This window comes from Carassius gibelio, chromosome B16 (genome assembly GCF_023724105.1).
Source record: "Carassius gibelio isolate Cgi1373 ecotype wild population from Czech Republic chromosome B16, carGib1.2-hapl.c, whole genome shotgun sequence".
NCBI classification, from domain to species: domain Eukaryota; kingdom Metazoa; phylum Chordata; class Actinopteri; order Cypriniformes; family Cyprinidae; genus Carassius; species Carassius gibelio.
Genome location: NC_068411.1, coordinates 27,789,254 through 27,810,654, shown reverse-complemented (window position 1 = coordinate 27,810,654; position 21,401 = coordinate 27,789,254). Strand labels below are relative to the sequence as shown.

The following is a 21,401-nucleotide window of genomic DNA, read 5'->3' as shown; positions in this document are numbered from 1 at the left end:
TATTTTCAAATGTAATTTATTCCTGTGATGCAAAGATAACTTTTCCCCATCATGACTCCAGTCTTCAGTGTCACATGATCCTCATTCTACACTTTTAAAAAATTAAAGGTTCTTTATTGGTCACTGAAGGTTCCACAAAGAAGCTTTAACAACCATGGAAACTTTTCATTGCAGAAAAGCTTGTTTATAGCAGGAAAAAAGGTTCTTTAGTCTAAGAAACACATGATTCTTATAAGAACTGTTCACTAGAAAGATCTTTGTGGAACTCAAATGGTTCGAATGTTCTATGGCATCACTGACTGCACACAACAAAAAAAGGGTAATATGCTGAAGAAACATTTGGTATAATTATGAATGTTGAAAACAGTTGTCCTGCTTCATATTTTTGTGGAACCATTTTTTCAGGACTCTACTAAATAGAAAGTTATTTGGGATCTTTTATAATATTGTAAATGTCTCCGAATCGTTTCTGAAATCAGTTCTTCAGTGCTTCAACTCTTAGGGGTGCTAAAGAGCCCATTTTGTTAAGCAGGCACTGTCAACATATTTTCTTAGAAATAGTGCATAGCACTTTATGTCAGAACTGCTGAGACATCATTCATTTCGACTGAGAATTTTTATATATGCCCTAAATTATGATCTATTTGATCTGCACTGCAGAGGCAATGCAGCACAGAATTACTGACATACATTTGATCTATTAATCTTTCTAAGCATTTCACACTGTGAAAAAATGTTCACACTGTGTGAAATGGAGAAGAGAAGTAGAAGAGAATCTTGCTTTACAAATATATGTTTTAAAATGTAGAGTAAGTGCCCAAAATTGTATTGAGATCACTGTTAAATACACATGCAGAGAGAAAAGAGAACAATTGTGATAGAATTGTGAGCTTGGCCCACCTCTTGTCTGAGGGGTACAGCTCCACTGTAAGCACATCCAGGGCATTCCACGACGCAATGCTAATGCCCCCAAATAGACAGAGCAAGGCGATCATAGCAGATTCACTGTTTCCAAATGACAGGAAGAAGCAGCTGACGCAGGAAATCACACTGGAGCCCGCTGCACCAGATGATAAGAGCGAGAACGAATGTTTATTATATTATCATATTATTCTGAGCTCCAAAAATTATTTAGCACTGATGCAACTTGTTTTTCTTACCCAGCATTCTTAGACGTCCGATCTTGTCCATGAGCAGGGCAGACACGATGTTCCCAGGAAGGACAGCAAGTGTGCCGAGGAAGCTGACGAAATAGATCATGTATGCGTTGTTCTCATCGCTGAAATCCAGCATACAGCCCTCTTTGTTATGCAGAAAAGTGCTGTTGATGAGTTTGCTGTTGATCAGCCGGTACTTGAACAAGTCTAGAAACAGATGAGGGCTCTTGTTAACCACTGCAGCAGCGATTCTTCCATTACACCAATTTAAATATGCAGGCGTTTTAAGGTCAAACTGCTGTAAGAATCAATAGGGTGACCACACATTCTTTTTATTCTGGACATGTCCTTCCCGGGATTTCTAAATTGCCAAGCTTTGGCTTTGTTCTCCTATTGACAAGCTCTGTAGATCCCACCTTATTGCATCCTACGATTGGTTGATTATGTACAATGCCTGCATGCCATTGGTCAAACTACTTACCTTCAGCAAGTATGAAAACAATAGCACAAAGTAAAGGCAACTTAGACAACTTAGAAATCCTAGCCAAGACTTGTCTGGGAAAAAGAGGACCTATGGTCACCCTAGAATTAATAGACATCTTTATGCAATGAGTTCTAATGCACTGAGCGACTTCAAGAATTTTGGACATTTGCCTCAATACTAAAAGCTTGTAAGCTGTCTACTGTCTTCAAATGGTCATTCACACAGGATATGGATATTAGAGTCATTGCCAACTTGGATTAATTTATTCACTAAACCTTTTGAAAAAAAGCATTTTGTATGCCTATAGTGCATGTCAGGGGATGCATGCATGCAGCCATACACCCAAAAAAAATTCAGGAACACAGAAGAAGATATATTGAAGAATGTTGGTAACCGAGTGGTTTTGGGTCCGGTTGACTTCTATAGTGTGGACAAAACAAAAAAAACAAGATGGAAATCAATGCAATGTGAAAAGGATTGGTTACTAATATCTTATTTTGTGTTTTACAGATGAAAGAAATGCATGCAGGTTTGTGATGACTTGAGGATGAGTAAATTATGACTATCTAATGCTTTGGATAAAAGCATCTCCAAATGCATTCATGTAAACATTACAATGTTGTCTAGGTAGACAGTGTACTAGGTTTTGGAACAGAGCCTAGTCTTTTTTAGCCTCATCATTTATTTGCTCAGGGAACTGCTCAGGGAAACGATTAAAAACGCCCAGCACGACTGAATCAGGAAAAGCAGATTGTCATTCCTTCACAGACAGGCGGAGGAAGAATCTGAGCTGGTGTTGCTAGGATACCTGAATCATTTTCAATGCATTCAGTAGCTCTAAAAACAGAAGCCATTTTAACCGAAGGAAAACATGTCATATGAGTGTCTTCTTATAAGGGATCAAATCTTCAAAATGACTATGGCTGGAATTCAAGTGTTTTTTTTGTCTGAATGCTGTTGAATGCCAATACTATATATGTTTTATACCCAGAAGGGTGAAACCTGTGGTTCTCTCACCTGTGTTGTAAAAGAGGGTGGCGATGAAGGTGCAGTTTCTGAAGAAGGTGTTGCTTGACGTGATATCCTCAAAGTAGCATTCCTCAAACAGGGAGTCTTCAAATACCATAGACTTCATCTTCAGATTCAAGAACCTTTAATGACAAAAAGAAAAGTTTCATTAAGAAAATTAGTATTGCTGCCTGAGAGGCATTCAGAATTCCTTTAGCTTCTACAAAGTGGCCCAAATACTAATGGATAACCTGGAAAGTCTCCATCTGGTCTCTGTGATTTTTTTATCATTCCTATTGGATTTGGTGTGCATGTTGAGACAAATCTGTATTTAGACTTTATTGAAGGTCATGAAATTAAATCTGCATTGTAACTATAAACTAAAATCGTTAGATGATAAGAGATTAGCTTATATATTTAACCACATTCCTGATTAGCTGAACATAAACTAGATTTGTGGGAAAGATTTGATCTATTTAAAGTGGAACAGCTGCTCATAATTGGGACACATTATTTGAATAAAACTGGAGGACACTGACTGATTAATGGTTTCAAAGAGCGGCTGGAGGGTGATCAGAGTATCACAGGCTTCACAGGAAAGCTTCTGAGGGACAGTTGCTCTGTTACAAACTCTACAGAGCTGCCTTACAGTCTACAGGCAGCCACCTATGTGACATGCATTTCTCTCAACTCGTCTGTATTCGCATGATTTTTAGCAACACACACTGGGATTGAAAATCTTGTCTTTCTAAAAAAAATATATACAAACTGTATGAGCAAGGTTGTTAATGTAACAAAATCTAAAACTAATAAAAATCATTTTTGTTAAGTGAAATAAAGCTGAAATATAAATATTAGATGAAAAACCTCAATTTAAAGTTTAAGTTTGAAGTACTAAAATTACTCAAACTAAAATAAATAAATAAACCCTAAGCCACAGTACTGTATATACAAATATTTAATAGTATTTGAAATAAAAATCACAAAAACATACAATTACTATAACTTCAAAGTAAATTTATATATATATATATATATATATATATATATATATATATATATATATGTGTGTGTGTGTGTGTGTGTGTGTGTGTGTGTGTGTGTGTGTGTGTGTGTGTGTGTGTGTATATATATATAATATAATATATATATATTAGGGGTGTAACGATACGCGTATTCGTATTGAACCGTTCGGTACGACGCTTTCGGTTCGGTACGCGGTACGCATTATGTATACCGAACGGTTCGTTGGAGTAATTAATTATATTTGAAAAAAAAAAAAAAAGAGAGAGAAAGAAATATAATGATATGCGTTCAACAAGGTAGCCCAATAACCCAAACAACGTAACAGGCAACGCCCCTGACACTCCCGAAGAAGAAAAAAACACCATCTTATATGTTTATGTTAGGCTACTCAGCAGGCGCTCGCTCACTCAGTACGCGCTGAAGGCTCGTTGCAAAATAGCCAATGCGTTTAACAGACTAGAAATGAGAAGATCCTCCAATAACCAACAGGTCTGGTGTTTGGGTGCACTTTGGATTCCCTTTAAGCTATAATGGTGATGGCAAGAGAGTGGTGGATAAAAAAACAACGGTATGTCGCATCTGCAACATGACAGGGTACACCAGCGGGATTACAAAAAAAAAAAAAAAAAAAACCAGCGGGAATATCTGGGATATATGCGTCAGTACTATCTGGGAAAAGACGAAAAAAAGGAGAAACATGCACGCAGCAAACTATCCCTGCAGCATTTAGACACTATAGCTTACAGGGAATCCAACCCAAACACCAGACCTGTTGGTTATTTTAGGATCTTATATTTCTGGTCTGTTAAATGCATTAGACATTTTGCAACGAGCCTTCAGCGCGTGCTGAGTGAGCGAGCGCCTTAGGGGCCGTTCACATATCGTGCCTAAAAACCATAGACAGTAAAAGAAATGGACACAGCGACCCCATTGGAACTCAATTGAGACAAATGAAGCCCAGTTTTAGCGTTTTTTAGCACTTCCGTTTCTGACGCGCAGACTCAAACGAAGCTTGACGACATCAGCAACCTGTCTGGCAGATGTAAATCTCCTAGTAGCTGTGCGTGCAAACTGCCATCGTTAATCTTGCAGAGACGGCGAGCTTGAGCGGGGAGTTCTTTGTCGTGAGTGAGCAGGAGTAAGTATTCTGATTAATTATTTTGTATAGTGTTTTAAAATATAACGCCAGTACGCCATATTAAGTTAATTGCCTGCGAGCTTCTCCTCCTGTCTGTACGGTAATGCGACAGAGAGCCGAGTGGTTATGACGCAATCGTTAGCCTATTTTTTACAAAAACTGTTTATACGGGGCCATAATGTAACATAGAAGGTAATGGAGCCCTTTATACATTGTCGTGTATCTTTAGAAATAAATAATGGACAAACAGAGTCTTTAAACGCCTCAGATGTAAAGTTATTCGCTGTCAAAGTGACGCCAAAATGAATGGGAGTCAATGGGAATGCTAACGCAAGTGAAGTTCTGCTAAAAGATGGCAGCCCCCACCCGACTTCAACTTCCGGTCGAGTTCCTTGCCCCTTGCTAAAAACGCATGGAAAACGCTAAGCGCGTCTTTCTCCTCCTTTCCAAAGCGCTCGGGCAGAAGCGCTCATGAGGCGTCTGTCTTTGCTAAGCAACAATGACGTGCTCTCTCCATGAGACGCGGAAATTTCAGCGAAGGATAAATGGATTTGCAGCTCTAAAAATCGCTTGCAGTAGCTCTGCTACTGAATTTATTTCAAAATTGCGTTACACCCCTAATATATATATATATATATATATATATATATATATATATATATATATATATATATATATATATTAGGGGTGTAACGGTTCACAAAATTCACGGTTCGGTTCGATACGATACACTGATGTCACGGTTCGGTTCGGTTCGGTTCGATACGTTTTAGATACAGCAAAATGTAAAAACATCTCAACTTTTCAGAATGCCGCAAGCGCACCGCGGGTCATGTGACAAGAACCAACCAATCAGCTTCATCCTTTCCCGTAACAACGTTGAGAGCTCAGCCAAGATGAAGGAACAGCTGATCATAGTTGTATATGGATTGCAATTTTGAAATAAATTCAGTAGCAGAGCTACTGCAAGCGATTTTTAGAGCTGCAAATCCATTTATCCTTCGCTGAAATTTCCGCGTCTCATGGAGAGAGCACGTCATTGTTGCTTAGCAAAGACAGACGCCTCATGAGCGCTTCTGCCCGAGCGCTTTGGAAAGGAGGAGAAAGATGCGCTTAGCGTTTTCCATGCGTTTTTAGGCACGATATGTGAACGGCCCCTAAGGCGCTCGCTCACTCAGCACGCGCTGAAGGCTCGTTGCAAAATGTCTAATGCATTTAACAGACCAGAAATATAAGATCCTAAAATAACCAACAGGTCTGGTGTTTGGGTTGGATTCCCTGTAAGCTATAGTGTCTAAATGCTGCAGGGATAGTTTGCTGCGTGCATGTTTCTCCTTTTTTTCGTCTTTTCCCAGATAGTACTGACGCATATATCCCAGATATTCCCGCTGGTTTTTTTTTTTTTTTTTTTTGTAATCCCGCTGGTGTACCCTGTCATGTTGCAGATGCGACATACCGTTGTTTTTTTATCCACCACTCTCTTGCCATCACCATTATAGCTTAAAGGGAATCCAAAGTGCACCCAAACACCAGACCTGTTGGTTATTGGAGGATCTTCTCATTTCTAGTCTGTTAAACGCATTGGCTATTTTGCAACGAGCCTTCAGCGCGTACTGAGTGAGCGAGCGCCTGCTGAGTAGCCTAACATAAACATATAAGTTGGTGTTTTTTTCTTCTTCGGGGGTGTCAGGGGCGTTGCCTGTTACGTTGTTTGGGTTATTGGGCTACCTTGTTGAACGCATATCATTATATTTCTTTCTCTCTCTTTTTTTTTTTTTTTCAAATATAATTAATTACTCCAACGAACCGTTCGGTATACATAATGCGTACCGCGTACCGAACCGAAAGCGTCGTACCGAACGGTTCAATACGAATACGCGTATCGTTACACCCCTAATATATATATATATATATATATATATATATATATATATATATATATATATATATATATGTAGAGAGAGAGAGAGAGAGAGAGAGAGAATTTAAAGCTCATTTAAAATATTAATAAATACTGCATATGATGTTGCCTTAGATTTTGGCTCAAACTATTTGTATGCCATAAATGAAAGAAAAACAAAGGTGTGTTCAAAGGATAAGGTTGTTGTGCCATTCTCCCACACTTAAATTGCATTTAATCTGGAATATACCTTTAAAAAAAAAAACAAGCAAATGTCCCAACACAATTCACCTTTCATAGAAAGGTCAGGCCTATTTACAGAAATATGTCTGGCATACTGCCTGTGAGCAGCGCTTACTTGTTGTTGAAGTACTCTCCATTCCGGTGGATCTGGTTCTCCAGGGTGAAGTTAAAGGTCACATGCTCTACCTTCTCTTTGATGAAGACCTTTGTGCGAGAGGAGTACTCTTGTTTCTGCAGGTATTTGATCATGTCAGGGAACCAAACAGTCAGCCCATAGTAGCTGGAAACAGAGAGCAACCAGACATGAAACGATGCAGAGATGCATTTATAGGATGGGTTGGAAAATGCATGTGCTTCAGGGTAGTTTACCTGAAGGACATGGAAAACCACACGGCCATCATCATGTAAGTGATCCTCCGGTACTCTGGGTTAAATATTGTCAGGAAGTTGCTCCACACCTGGAAAATAAAGCAGGATTTTATTTGAGTCCAATGTACTATATAGACTTTGGTCTTTGTAATTTATGGAAACTAAGCTGCAAATATGTGTCAATCAGAATCGCCACTAAAAACGTAAGAATGTTAAGATATGACCACCCACTCACTCGGTACTCAGCAAATTGTTGAGGGCATTATGATTTACTTCATGCAAAGAGGTTAGCCAATTATAATAACAACCATTTACACACTGTATATAAAATAACAAGATTTAACAAGATTTTTTTTTAATGTTTTTGAAGGAAGTCAAAAATACAGTAATCCTGTCACATGTGTCACTTGATCATTCTAATATGCTGATTTGTATCTTAAGGTATATTTCAGTAACACTTTATTTTAACGTGTCCTTGTTACATGTTGCATGTATTTACTATTATAATAACAATAAATCATGCATAATGACATGCAAGTAACCCCAAACCAATAATCCTAACCATATAGTAAGTACATGTAGTTATAAAAAAAGCATAATTATGCTGTAACAAAGACGCCTTAAAATAAAGTGTAACCAATATTTTGTATTATTATAAATGTTGAAAACAGTTGTGCTGCTTTGTGTTATTTCATTTTTATTATTATAAATTTACATTTTTTTTTTTTAGTTTTTTATTTTAATTTGAGTTAGTTTTGCTCTTTTGTAATATTTATTACTTTTTGTTCTTTTTAAATAGTATTTCAGTTTTAGTTCAGTTTTAACTTTTATTTATTTCCAGTTAGTAATTTTAGAGCTTCAACATAAAATATTTTTAGTTAGTTACCAAGAAGAGCTACCACTTAGATCTTCATCTAATATTTTATTATCAATTATTCTTTATTTTGTTTTTAGGTCAACAAAATAGTTTTTAATAGTTTTAGGCCAGGTTCTGCTTAATATTTAAGATGTGTTTGTTTTTTGTTTTTGTTTTTTCAGGATTCTTTGGTGCATAGAATTTTCAAACCGTATTTAAATATAAATATTTTGTAACATTATAAATTCTTTTCTGTCACTTTTTATAAATGTAATGCATGCTTGCTGAATAAAAGTGGAAAAACTACTTACTGACCCCAAACTTTTGAGCAGTAGTGTTCAATGAAATGACGACTTTTTGATGCAAGAAACTTTGACTGATATAAAACTAAATGTGTAGAAGAATACAATATGTCTTCTGTAGATCATGTGAAATTCAAATGTCATTTGTTTGAGTGATTTTTGCGGTGTTATCATACTCTACCTGATGGAAGAGGTTGGTCAGCTTGATCCTCCAGCGCTGATGCCAGGCTGTGGCCTCTCCACCCATGTCAACCAGCTCATCCATCTGTTTCACCGTCTTAATAGTGGTGACCTGAGGATTTCACAGCATGCTTCAAAACGTGCCTCCATACTTCACTGATATTCTCAGTTTTGTGGTAGGAATATTAACTACAGTTCTTGGCAAAGAGAGGTGAGCCGTGCCTAATTAACAAGATTAAGATTTACAATGCTACCCGTTGCAGACTTTAAAAGGGTCCATAATACTTACAAAATGTTGTTTAAGTTCCCAAAATAAAAAAATATTTTTCATTAAATGTGCATGAAGACCAATTCAACTCAATTTCAGCCAGATAAATGTAAACTCATTAGCTTGGCTGCATAATTCATTTCTAATTCATACTGAGGAATGAATATTTCCACAATTCACTTGTTATTGTCTTTCTGATGGCGAATCTAGCAGTACTCACAGAGAAAACCCTCTCTGGATAGCCCTTGGCCCTCATGTTGGTGTCATGGACCTGCTTCAGAATCATCCAAGCTTCGTCATGTTTTCCGTTCTGTTAAAACACACACATCGGAGCAAAGTCATCTTTCATTTAGGAGTGTATTCTGCACTTCTACCTCCAGCATGAACCTAAAAACAGGTCGAAGCCGGGATATGGGACGTCAATAACCTCCAGGTAGAAGCGTGGGCTCTCTGGCATGGTGGTCAGCGCAGCGATAGCGGCGACAGATGGGAAGGCACACACCAGCACAAACACTCTCCAGCTGTGAAACTGGTAGGCTGAGCCCATCTGGAAACTCCAGCCTGGTTAAAGGAAAAGGGCATATATTACTAGTTCCAAAGAATCAGGCTCAGAAACAAGCTTTTCCATTAAGGGGCAACATTAACAACTGGATAGGGTGACCATATGCGCCGTTCATACGGGACACGTCCAAGCCAGGATTTTAATAATGCCTAAAACATCCAGAGCAGTTTGACCAAATACATGCAGGTATTGTACATAATCGACCGAATGCTTCAAGTCAAACGAAGGAACAAACACGTGAAAGCGATTTGAAAGCATAAGGAGCCGTCTGCTCCGCTCTTTATAGCTCTCATGAATGTTACACAACGATCAACCTGCACAGTGCAAATAGCCAAAACCTGGATATTTTAGGAAATATTAAAATCCTGGCTAGGACGTGTTCCATATGAACGGCGCATATGGTCACCCTACAACTGGAACTGATGTCGAGTGGCATTTTTTACCTTTGTTTTGGGTTCTTGTATTTATTCAATTAATCAGAATACCATAGATTTTAACCAACAAAATCGTATTAAAATCTAAAAAAGTCAAAGGTAGCACCGAAGCTGCATCTGACATGGCATTTAGAGCATGTTTAATAATGTTTATTGTGTCTGTAAATATGCTATGAGATGAATATAATTTTAAATTGTAAAACGTAAAATTTTAAATAGCCTCAAAAGAACATACAAATAAAAAACAGGAACTAAATTTAAATGTCCTTTTATGCAATTTCAGATTTCAGATTTTGTTCAATTGTGCCCCCCCCCCCCCTTTTTTTGCCCCAACATCTTGCATTTGGGTGATATTTTTATGAGTTTGGTTGCATTTTTGCCCTAATCCCTTTTTCAATTTCTGAGCCTTCCCTTATGCACATTTAAAAAGTCACAAAATATCCAAAATAATCAATGATATCAAAATGTTTCCCTTTTTTCACCGTAGACTTTTTAAAGTGTGAATGCTAAAAATACCACTTAATTAACAACTAATAAATTACATAGACTTCAGTGTTTCAGAGACAGAGAAACCACACTGAAAAAAAAGGTTATCTTAAAATGATTTTCATGTGGTAAAATTAATTTTGTTAAATTAATTGATTTGATAAAATACTAAAACAAATTAAGGGTAAGATTGAGTATTACTAGAAATACTGTAGCTCTTTAATATAACAATTACAGGTTACCACTTTTAGTATTGGATTATAATTAACAGTCATCTCCCAAGCCATACCTGGAACAGTCTGTGTGTAAGCTTGTTTGGACAATGTTTTAGGATTAATTATGGCAAAACAACTCAAGTGACTGACATTGCTGGTATGTATGGCAAGTAGGCTTCTAAAATCATGTCATACTTTTGAAGCTAAGCTGATGAGATTTAGAACCACTTTTAACATTGTCCATGAATCATTTATTGATTATCACATGACACGATAACTGGTGGAATTACTTTCAGTGACATCTGGATCTTAAGTTACCGGTTCAGTCCCCTCTGGAGTGAGCTGAGGTTAAGTGTCCTGCTCAAGGGCACAGTCAGTGGTGATAGTTAATGGAGCTACAACCTTTCAGATACCAGCTGAGATCAATTAACCATTAAGCTACAGAACACCACCCAAACAATGTGAGCGTGATGGTTACCATAGTGGGGAATGATGGCCCAGGCCATGGCCGCAGCGTAGATGCCTCCAATCATCCAGAACATGCAGAGCCAGCTCAAGTGCTCCCCACGCTTCTCTTGAGCCAGAAACTCAGAGTAATAAGAGAACACGATGGGAATAGAGCCACCGATCCTACAGCACAAAACAGAGAGGGACTCTTATGTTAAAATTAAACATAACAGTGCATTTGTGCACCATTATAATTTTTTTGAATTTGAATTGAGCTGGTAAAAATACCAAGAAGTAGGTAAGTGCTGTTTTCATTACATTATAACCAATAACAGGGAAAATTCTTGGTATTTCTATAATCATTAGATCACAAAAACACAAAAAACTATAACAATGACAAAAGCACATAAAATCACTAACTAAAATGAAAATGACAACTGATAAAAATAAAAGCTAATTCAAAATGGACAAAAAGTTAACTCTCTCTCTCTCTCTCTCTCTCTCTCTATATATACACATATTGTATATACATTTATACATATTTGCTTGCTCTCATTTATGTAAAATATTTTGTATTTTGATTCAAATTCTGTAGTCGTATTAATTTTATCTGAAAGGGAGCCAAATTCTCCCCTACCTTCATATCTATTTTTTATATATATATATAATAAATGTAAAAGAGACTGTAGGTGTTGTGAACTGTGCATTTACCCCACACCAGAGAGCAGACGACAGAACAGGAAAGAGCTGTATCCTTGGACAAAGGAGGAGAAGAAAGCAAAGACACTGTTGATGGAGAGAGAGATAAGAAGGGTCTGTCGACGGCCGATTCTGTCAGCCAGACCTCCCCACACAAAGGCACCCACCATCATACCCAGATACACAATTAGACCTGCGAGAGAAAGACACAGAGAGACAGGCCGATCAATACCTATACCAGCGTCCTGTCCCAATCAGGATACTCCAAACAGACATTAAATCAAAGTGACATTTCTGGAACTGGAGCCAAAATACGATTAAAATGTCAAAGTTGTGCTTCTTTTATAGAAGGGAACATTTTCATTGTTTTGTTCCTGACAGCTCAAATTAATTTTGCATTTTGTGTGTGTGCGAGTGTATTGGTGTATTTACACTGACGGCTCTTTCACAGCTCCAGCACCAGCTGGTCATGTGACTGCCGGTGTGAACACAGACAGGCGTCACCCGGCAGACTGCTGGCACCGCTGGCATAGATGTGCTGCCACGGCAATCAGAAAGCAAGGACTCATCCATGGATACAATATAAATGACCCAAGGAAAATTATATTCCTCAGACGTTGCTCTTTCACTTCTGATTAAAGTCGTTTTAATCACATTAGGTCTTGTTAGCTAAGCTAGCTAAGCACACCAGCATCTGAAAACACAATGGCTCTGTTCCAAAACCTAATGAGCTGTCGTACTGTCTGCAGCCTGTATAGGCAACATCCTAACTCAAATGGAAATCACTACATTGACAATAACATAAATGTTCTACTCCTTATGTCATTTGCATGGGCGTTTCAAATCATCTAATATTTCCAGAAACACATATAAATACATACATACACACACACACACACACACACACACACACACATATATGTATCCATTTAATCCTACATATATAGCCAAAAATATATTTAAAAATATAAATTTTGCATTCAACCAAAAGCCAGAAAAGTATACTCTTGGCATTTTTTGGCATATGAAGGAATAGTCAGAATATATTTTAAATTTTTTAAAATATATTTTCTTGTGTATTTTGGCCAGAAATATCATGGCACTAATCATGTTTTGGCAATAACTATGGCATTAAAATAAATCACTTTAAATGTTATGATTACTAAATATATTTACTGCACGCACATGTTGGGTAAGACAGATTTGTAACTATATTGGAATACATTTAGTAATATCTTTCAGTATTTAATGAATTGCATTTATAAACACTTTTCTTCATTTCACCATCAGACCCATCAGGTAGACTCCGATGAGCATCTGTGCTGGTGTCTGGTGTTTCTGCAGGTGTTTGAGATGATGCTGCAAATGTTGAAGTAGCATTAAAGTTGACTTTGTGAGGGAGCTGTCAGCACTACTTTTCTCTCACCTTGGCCTCATAATGGGCCGCTATGGCTGACAGCCGTGATGATGAGCCTTGATAGGCATCACTGCAATGCAGCACAGGGGTCTGTTATCTCAAGCCCTCCTCTCCAGGGCCCTTCGGCTTTCACTGCACAAACCCTGCACAGCACATGCCCGCGGCTCTCAGCACCTCCTGACTGAAGCGCTGTGTCCACTGGACAATGCATTAGCAGAGAGGAGCAGCGCTAAAATTGGACAGTGGGATTTAAATATGACAAGACTGCTCTCTTATTAGCAGTAGAAAGATGTGTCTGCAGTCTGGGTTGAATTCGATGGGATAACAAATTGGGTGATGAAAACAACACTAAGGTAATGGTGAATCATTCAAAGCATTTGCTGACAAAAAGTGTCAAATTAAAAATATATGATCACACTGCAAGAAAAAAAAAAAATAAAAAAATTTACTTTAAGGATGTATATATAAAGCATTATGAAGCGTTTTAAGCATTAAATATGCACTGTAATGCAACTGATAATGTATTGTATGATCGTATGAAGAATTGTAACCACATTTATAATACATTATAATATTAATCTATTTATTTACTGTTACATCTATAAGAAATATTATGCATTACCCTGAACTGCACGACACCTGCGTTTTTAAGTTTTTAATTACAATAATTTATGATAAGAATAATGTATTTAACATACATTGTGAATACATTTATAATTTAATACACAGTTTTAATTTTTTTTTTTTTTTTTAGTAAAATATCTGAACATTCAAAAATAGAATAAATCTAAATAAAAATAATAATCATTTTAGTAATCTTTTAAAAGATAATATATCTTTATATATATATATATATATATATATATATATATATATATATATATATATATATATATATATATATATATATATATATATATATATATATATATATATATATATATATATATATATAATTATATATTATAATATAATTATAATATATATTTATGTGTGTGTATGAAATATTTCATATAACATTCACGTAAAATGTATATATTTATATATTGTTTATATATATATATATATATATATATATATATATATATATATATATATATATATATATATATACACACACACATACACCTACACACACACACACACACATACATACATAAATAAATACAGTATATACACACACTGTAATTATCTATACATATATAAATTAAAACTATAAATGTATAAATCTTCAAATAAACAATAAAACCATATTTTTACTAAAAAATAAGACAAAATAATATTTGTGCATATTTTTCTTGTGTTAAAGAACTACTTCACATTATTCAAAAAAAAAATTTTTTTTTGTTTAGTGTATACTATAGACTGGGTGAAAGCATGATCATAATCTCAATAATATTCCATAAACAATGTGTTGAGCATTTGCATTCTGTGAAACTCTGCGGTGCTTTCCGCTGAATTCTGCGTTCATGCAGGCCTGTTTATGACCTTCAAAGGCAATGATGCAGTGCACATTTGCTAATGAGACCTGAACAATAGAGATGACAACACTGAACATGTGCTGTGTGATTTTACACAACTCGTTCACCTGACAGCATTAACAAACATGGCTGTGCTCGAAGTTTACCACGTGTCTTGAATTTAAAGGTTTTACACTGCCACTGCTACACTGATGCAACACGACCAAGCCAATAAAGGCTCTGGGATGGCTAAGTGGGCGGGTTGCCTGCATGATATCACAGGGGTCTTAGAGATGAAGGAGAGACGAGGGGCGGGGCAAGAGCCTGGAGACAGTTGACCTCTGCCTCCTCTTCCTTCTCAGAGAGAGAGAGAGCAGAGGGGGAAGGGCGAGAGAGGATTCTCCAGCACAGTCACAGGAAAGTACACAGGCTCCAGGGCTGCGAAAGTGAGAGAAAAAGAGAGAGAAAGTGGGGGAGGGGACGAGAGACTATTTATAGAGCCTTTTTTTTTTCTGCGAGTGTGTCTATGCGTCACAGATGAGGGGAGCGCGATGGACTGTGGTGGGTTTGTGTATTGGGTTCTTCAGTTTCACTCGGACTAATGTGCCGTTTGGCACCCGGTGTTCGGGTGAGGAACAGGCTAAACGTGCGTAAATCTATCTATCTATCTATCTATCTATCTATCTATCTATCTATCTATCTATCTATCTATCTATCTATCTATCTATCTTTATCCATCTATTTACCTATCTTTTATTTTCTATCTCTGAGCCATGTAACATCCATCCATACATCCATCCATCCAAACAAACGTCCAATACAAATCCGTTAAGCCATAAAATCTCCCTGACAGGTGATTTGACATAACATTTAAAGTCCCCATGAAATCAAAACTTAGTATCAATATGTTAGTCCTAAGGTTACTATATATAAGGCAGTGTGTTACAAAACAGTGACAAAATTCATAATTAGAAAATACAAGCATTCAAAGCTTACAGTTCGTAACTTGCACCAAAATAGTTCAACAAATTATTTTTTTGACGTCACATCAAACTTCATCTTCTCATCAAATCTTCTGATCAATCAAATGCCCTCTAGAATCCAGAGTGCCCACCCCCCGCAGTATAGCCTCAGCCTCAGACGTGACGTCCACGGACCACTGGCTAAAAGTCTGATGCATATGGGACACAAAAGTGGAGACACTTCAGAAGTGTCAAAGTCATCATCGGATTGGATGAATTATACATGATTTCAGGGAGACATGTGTCGTGTTCTTAAACGTTCCACCTGGAAATAAAATTGCTGTGGTACCAAACCCCCTCACGAAAAGAAGAAAGCCGCCGAGTTTACAACTGTGATGATAAGCGCTTATCAGGATCAACTAAACACTGGATATTCAAAAGTATGGGTATTCACGGCATATAATGTTTAAAATATGTCAGAGAGTTTTACAGAGAGTCTGTTATTGTAGCGACATTTCCATACCCGAAATGTAATGCTGAACGAAACAAACTGTGATTGGTTGTTTGACATGTCAGTCGAACGGCCTCATGGGCGGGCCTTGGCCAATGAAAGCTGCCATGAGTTCCAGACCTTCAGCCATCAGTCTACCTGCACTATAAATTGACACTGAAGCTGCGGCTGAGATTGGTCATTTGTTCACAGTGTATTATTTCCTGTACAGTGAATGGCTCGTACTGCACGAACCATGGCAACTTCACACGAACCACGGCAACGCGAACAGTCTGGTCCGGACTTTGGCACTGGTCCTGAGATGCCATCGCACGGGGTGGATCATATGCACAAGACGGCACATATTAAAAACTTTTACAACTACTCAGCATGATTATGACAACTTTTTTTTTTCTACTAAGTGTTTCATATTGAATCTAGGGGTAATCTATTAGACTGTGGCTGTCAAATGCGGCCTTACCGAGCTCAACTGCTATTTTAAAAAAGGGGGCAGGGCTGCTAGATACGTCCCGCCCTCTCTTCCCGTTTCTGTTGAAATTACGTCACCACATTGAATAATGCTGCATGTTTCAAGGCACTTCAGGGGACCTTTAATGATAATAATAATCATAATAAAAGTGTCCATCTTATTTTCACATTACACACACAAAAAAATGCAGTTTCTTCTCATTAAGGCTTCATTCGTTGCATTTAAGCTCATTAGTAGAGAAACATGCAGGTTGACTGCTGGGTGCAGTGAGCAGAAACAAACCCACCGCGGGCCATTTCTTCCCACACATCCACGCGGTTGGATTTTATTGGAGAGTGTCATGTGACAGAGGCTGAAGCATTTCTGCTGCAGAGCTGCAGCTGCGTGTGCATTAAAACGTTTCAGCACTAGGACCCAGCAGAGATACAGATGGCACTCCTGCATGAGTCAGGGCTGTTTTGTAACAGGGGAGAGACCAAGGGCCCTGTTCCCCAATGGTACTCTCACACACACGCTCAGCTGAGATCCACGTCAAGTGAATATATCAATGAACAAGCACTGACATGAGCACACAAGCTCACATTATAAACCAAGGTGTGAACCTTACGACCAGGAAAACACATCAGTAATGTCCCAATAATCCCTTAAAAGATCATTTAGCAAACAGTTAACATAAGGAAATAATGAATATGGTTTAAGAGCAGCAACACCTGCGTGCATGCATGAGCAGAGCAGTTAAGACTACCAAAATGTCTGTGTATATTATATAATGTAACATGATATTCAGGGACTCCATCCATGCAAACGGGCTATTATAATATTCTATCACAGACCACAAGGAGACAAAACAAGCCATGAAAGCACACTGTGCTGTTCAGCATGTCTATTGTCAGTTAATTATAGCTCAAACTGCGTCAATGCTGCGTCGGGTTTGACCAGGATGGAGAATGGTGTGCTTGCTGTATGGACTGACAGATGGTGAAATGGGCACAAGATGACAGTGGGAACTGGCCTTAAGATTTTGTTTATGTTACAGAAAGTTTTTTTTCTGTGACCACTGACAGAGATTTGAAACATCTCTACTGAAAAAATAAACAACTTACATTAGCGTAATCTGGCTTGCTGGTCTTAGTTGGTTCTACAAGAGTTTTGGGCATTTTTTAGACCAGACCATAGTGAATATGTGAAACATGAATATCAGTGGTATCTTCTGTGCAACACAAAAGAAGATCTCAGGCAGAATATTTGAGGTTCTGTTTTCCATAATGCATTTCCAAAAATGCAGATACTGCCAAGCTTTAAAAAGGGAAAATATCATCAACAAGTAAAATATCTTCAGCAAATTTCTTTGTAAGGAAGAGTGTAACTTGGACACTGTGCCTAACACTTCATTTTGTATTTCATAGAAAAAGATAATCATACATGGTTGAAAAATGTAGTATTTTTGAGTAAACTAATCCTGTATAATCCAGTTTCATTAAATGTATTCACCCAATTTTTCAATCCTACACATATACCAAAAATAATCAGCTCTCTCTCCCTCCCTCCCTCCCTCTCTCTCTCTCTCTCTCTCTCTCTCTCTCTCTATATATATATATATATTGTTACGCCTGAGACTGTATTTTTTTTGGTGTTTCTTTTTCCCTTTATATTCTCTCTTGTCTTTTCGTGTGTGGAGGTAGGTTTGCGAGGAGCACCGGCATCTTTCAAAAAGACGAGCGTAGAGCAACATTCTCAGAAAGAGAGGCGTGAGAGAGTGGAATGTTTGCTGTTCATCTTGTTGGACATTGTTGAGGCTGTTATCATATTTATTGCAAGAATTTGTTAAAGTTTTGAGTGAACAATTGAAACGTTTATTGGTCTTTCCCTCACATTTTTCTCTTTCATTATTCTGAGTGTGAGTCGTTTGTGTCTTGTAAACGCTGTAGGGGCGTATATATACAATAAATGATAATCTCTTGTTCTTTGAAATCACAATAATGGGGAAGACTGGTGACTTGGCAGTGGTCCAGAAGACAATCACTGACACCCTCCACAAAGAGGGTAAATCACAGAAGGTCATTACTGAAAGGGCTGGCTGTTCACAGAGTGCTGTATCAAAGCATATTAAATGCAAAGTTGACTGGAAGGAAGAAAATGGTTAGGGAAAGGTGCACAAGCAACAGGGATGATTGCAAGCCTTAGAATACTGTTAAGAAAAGCCGATTCAAACACTAGGGAGATCTTCAAAAGGAGTTGAATGAAGCTGGAGTCAGTGCATCAAGAGTCACCACGCTCAGACGTCTATAGGAAAAGGACTACCAAGCCACTTCTTCAACAGAGCCATCAGAAGCATCTTACAAGAGCTAAGGAGAAAAAGAACTGGACTGTTGCTCAGTGGTCCAAAGTCCTCTTTTCAGATAAAAGTAAATGTTGCATTTCATTTGGAAATCAAGGTCTGGAGTCTGGAGCAAGACTGGAGAGACACAGAATCCAAGCTGCTTGAAATCCAGAGTGAAGTTTGTGTCCGTTAGTGAATCATTAGTGAAGTCAGTGATGATTTGGGGTGCCGTGACATCTGCTGGTGTTGGGCCATTGTGTTTTATCAAGTCCAAAGTCAATGCAGCTGTCTACCAGAAGATTTTGGAGCACTTTATGCTTTTATCTGCTGACAAGCTTTACAGAGATGCTGATTTCCATTTCCAGGAGGATTTTAGCACCTGCCCTCAGAGCCAAAACCACTTCCAAGTGGTTTGCTGACCATGATAGTTCAGTGCTTGATTGACCACCAACATGCCTGAACCGAACCCCATATGAAATCTATGGAGTATTTTCAAGAGAAAGACGAGAAACAGTTGACTCGAGCTGAAGGCTCAATAGTGCCTCAGCAGTGCCACAGGCTGATCACTCCCATGCAACACCTCAGGAGCCCCGACCAATTATTGAGTGCATAAATGAACATACTTTTAAAGAACTTGAGCTTTTTGACTTGAATTTTTTTTTTATTTTTATTAATCTTAGGAAATATTCTAATATTTTGAAATTGTGGATTTTTGACTTTCATGAGCTGTAAGCTCTAATCATTCAAATGAAACCAAAAAACGTTTATAATGTTTTACTTTACATGTATTTGATCTAGAATATATTAGTAGTTTGAAATAAGTTACAAAAAAAATAATTCTGCAGAAAAAAATAGTTTTCAGGATATTATAATATTTTGAGATGCACCTGTACACGCACACACACAAACACACACACACACACACACACACACACACATAAATGAATTATTTATATATTCTGCATATTTAAGCCTATAATTTTATATTTCTCCATTGTTTTTATTTTAGTTATGTCATTCACAAGTCTTTCTTGGATTGCAGTACTTTACATTTATGAATTTAGCAAACATACAAAAGAGGACAAATACAAATAATTTGTCAAAGATCCAACAATAATCATAATATTGTGATCTTTCCCTGATTAAATGTGTTAAGAACACAGCTTTGTCTTTTTTGTCTAATTAAAATTTTTTTTTACTTCAAATTAGTTCTTGCTAATAAACAAAATTTTTGCTAATCATTGCAAAAATAAATAAATAAAAGCTTATAAGCTGTTCTCGACTTACCCAGCATCCCTTTGTTGGGCTCAGACAAACACATGTCTTTCTCAGCACTAGGGAGTACGAATCCCACCACGAAGATCTCCACGCCATCAGCCATGAGGGCCAGACCCAGCACAAAGTACAGGGTCCACTGGAAACGGCCGTGGCCACACTCCTGGAGGATGGTCTCATACTGCTGGGCAAGCTCCTCCTGGTCCTTCCTCCTTTCGCCCTCATACTGCGACTTGTCCCGGAACTGAGATTGTCCCACTCCGTCCACCTGTCTGTCGGCCTTCTCAACTGAGTCATTTCTGGGGATGCCCTGGTACTCGCCCTCGTAGATCTCATCATCCTCATCGTGGCCCTCTGTGGAGTCGCTGTGAGCCCCTTCGTCGTCGTTGGCCCGGCTGTTGCTGCGATAGTAGCTGCCGTCCTGGGCCTGCACTGGGTAATCGTCATCATCGTCTTCCTCTTCAAAGCGAGTGTAAGAGCGTTTGCTGTATTCGTCGCTCACCCTGTCCACATGTCGGCCCACCTTTTTACCTGCTTGCCTTTTGACTTCTTTGGCAATGTCCTTAGCCCCCTTAATGAAGGCCGAACGGTCTCTGTAACCCTCCTCCATGGTTTAAATTTGTGCGCTGATGTAAAGATAATTAGAACTGGGTGTCAGGAGCTGCCTGTTTGCATGTAGTAGAGTGAAGCTGGGCTGAAGAAGTTCAGGACCCTGGACAGCAGCTTCTAGAGCAAAGAGCCCTGAAAATATACAAGAACACAAGCTGTTATTCAAGATGAAAGACTGAGGCATTAAAGCGAATTCTTTACAACATTAACACAATTTCCAATTAATTTCCAATTAAATCATACATCACATAAGGCACGCTATTATAAATTATATGTTATAAATGATGGTATATAAAATAAATTTAAATATTTTAAATATATCAAAAATACTTAAAAATGTACAAAGTATAAATAAAAAGTTAACAATTTTTAAGTATTTTTGCATAATGATTGTAATAGTTTATCTGCACAGCATGCAAGCACATATCAATAAAATAAATCACTGCATTACAGTAACTATTTTTTGTGCTTAAGTTTTATTAAATAAATGTCAATGCAAAAACTCTAAAAAATGTATATCTCACTGTTTAGTGAATACAGGTGGTCTGTAATCTGTATATTCTCAAAAACAGGTCCATCAGATGCTATTCTAGCTAATCAACCA

General features: G+C 37.7%; 1 protein-coding gene across 1 annotated transcript in view; it reads right to left on the bottom strand.

Moving 5' to 3' along the window:
• Nucleotides 1-21,401, bottom strand: part of LOC127975398 (synaptic vesicle glycoprotein 2A-like) — a 37,524-nt gene that overhangs the window by 3,486 nt on the left and 12,637 nt on the right. Inside the window, exons 2-12 of the mRNA XM_052579441.1 lie at nt 20,201-20,929; nt 11,787-11,967; nt 11,107-11,258; nt 9,359-9,492; nt 9,152-9,241; nt 8,665-8,775; nt 7,326-7,414; nt 7,072-7,236; nt 2,659-2,792; nt 1,161-1,364; nt 901-1,060 (exon numbers count right to left, since the gene is read on the bottom strand). Coding sequence (XP_052435401.1) covers nt 901-1,060; nt 1,161-1,364; nt 2,659-2,792; nt 7,072-7,236; nt 7,326-7,414; nt 8,665-8,775; nt 9,152-9,241; nt 9,359-9,492; nt 11,107-11,258; nt 11,787-11,967; nt 20,201-20,798 — 2,018 coding nt within the window. The 5' untranslated portion in view covers nt 20,799-20,929. The remainder of the gene's footprint in view (nt 1-900; nt 1,061-1,160; nt 1,365-2,658; nt 2,793-7,071; nt 7,237-7,325; nt 7,415-8,664; nt 8,776-9,151; nt 9,242-9,358; nt 9,493-11,106; nt 11,259-11,786; nt 11,968-20,200; nt 20,930-21,401) is intronic.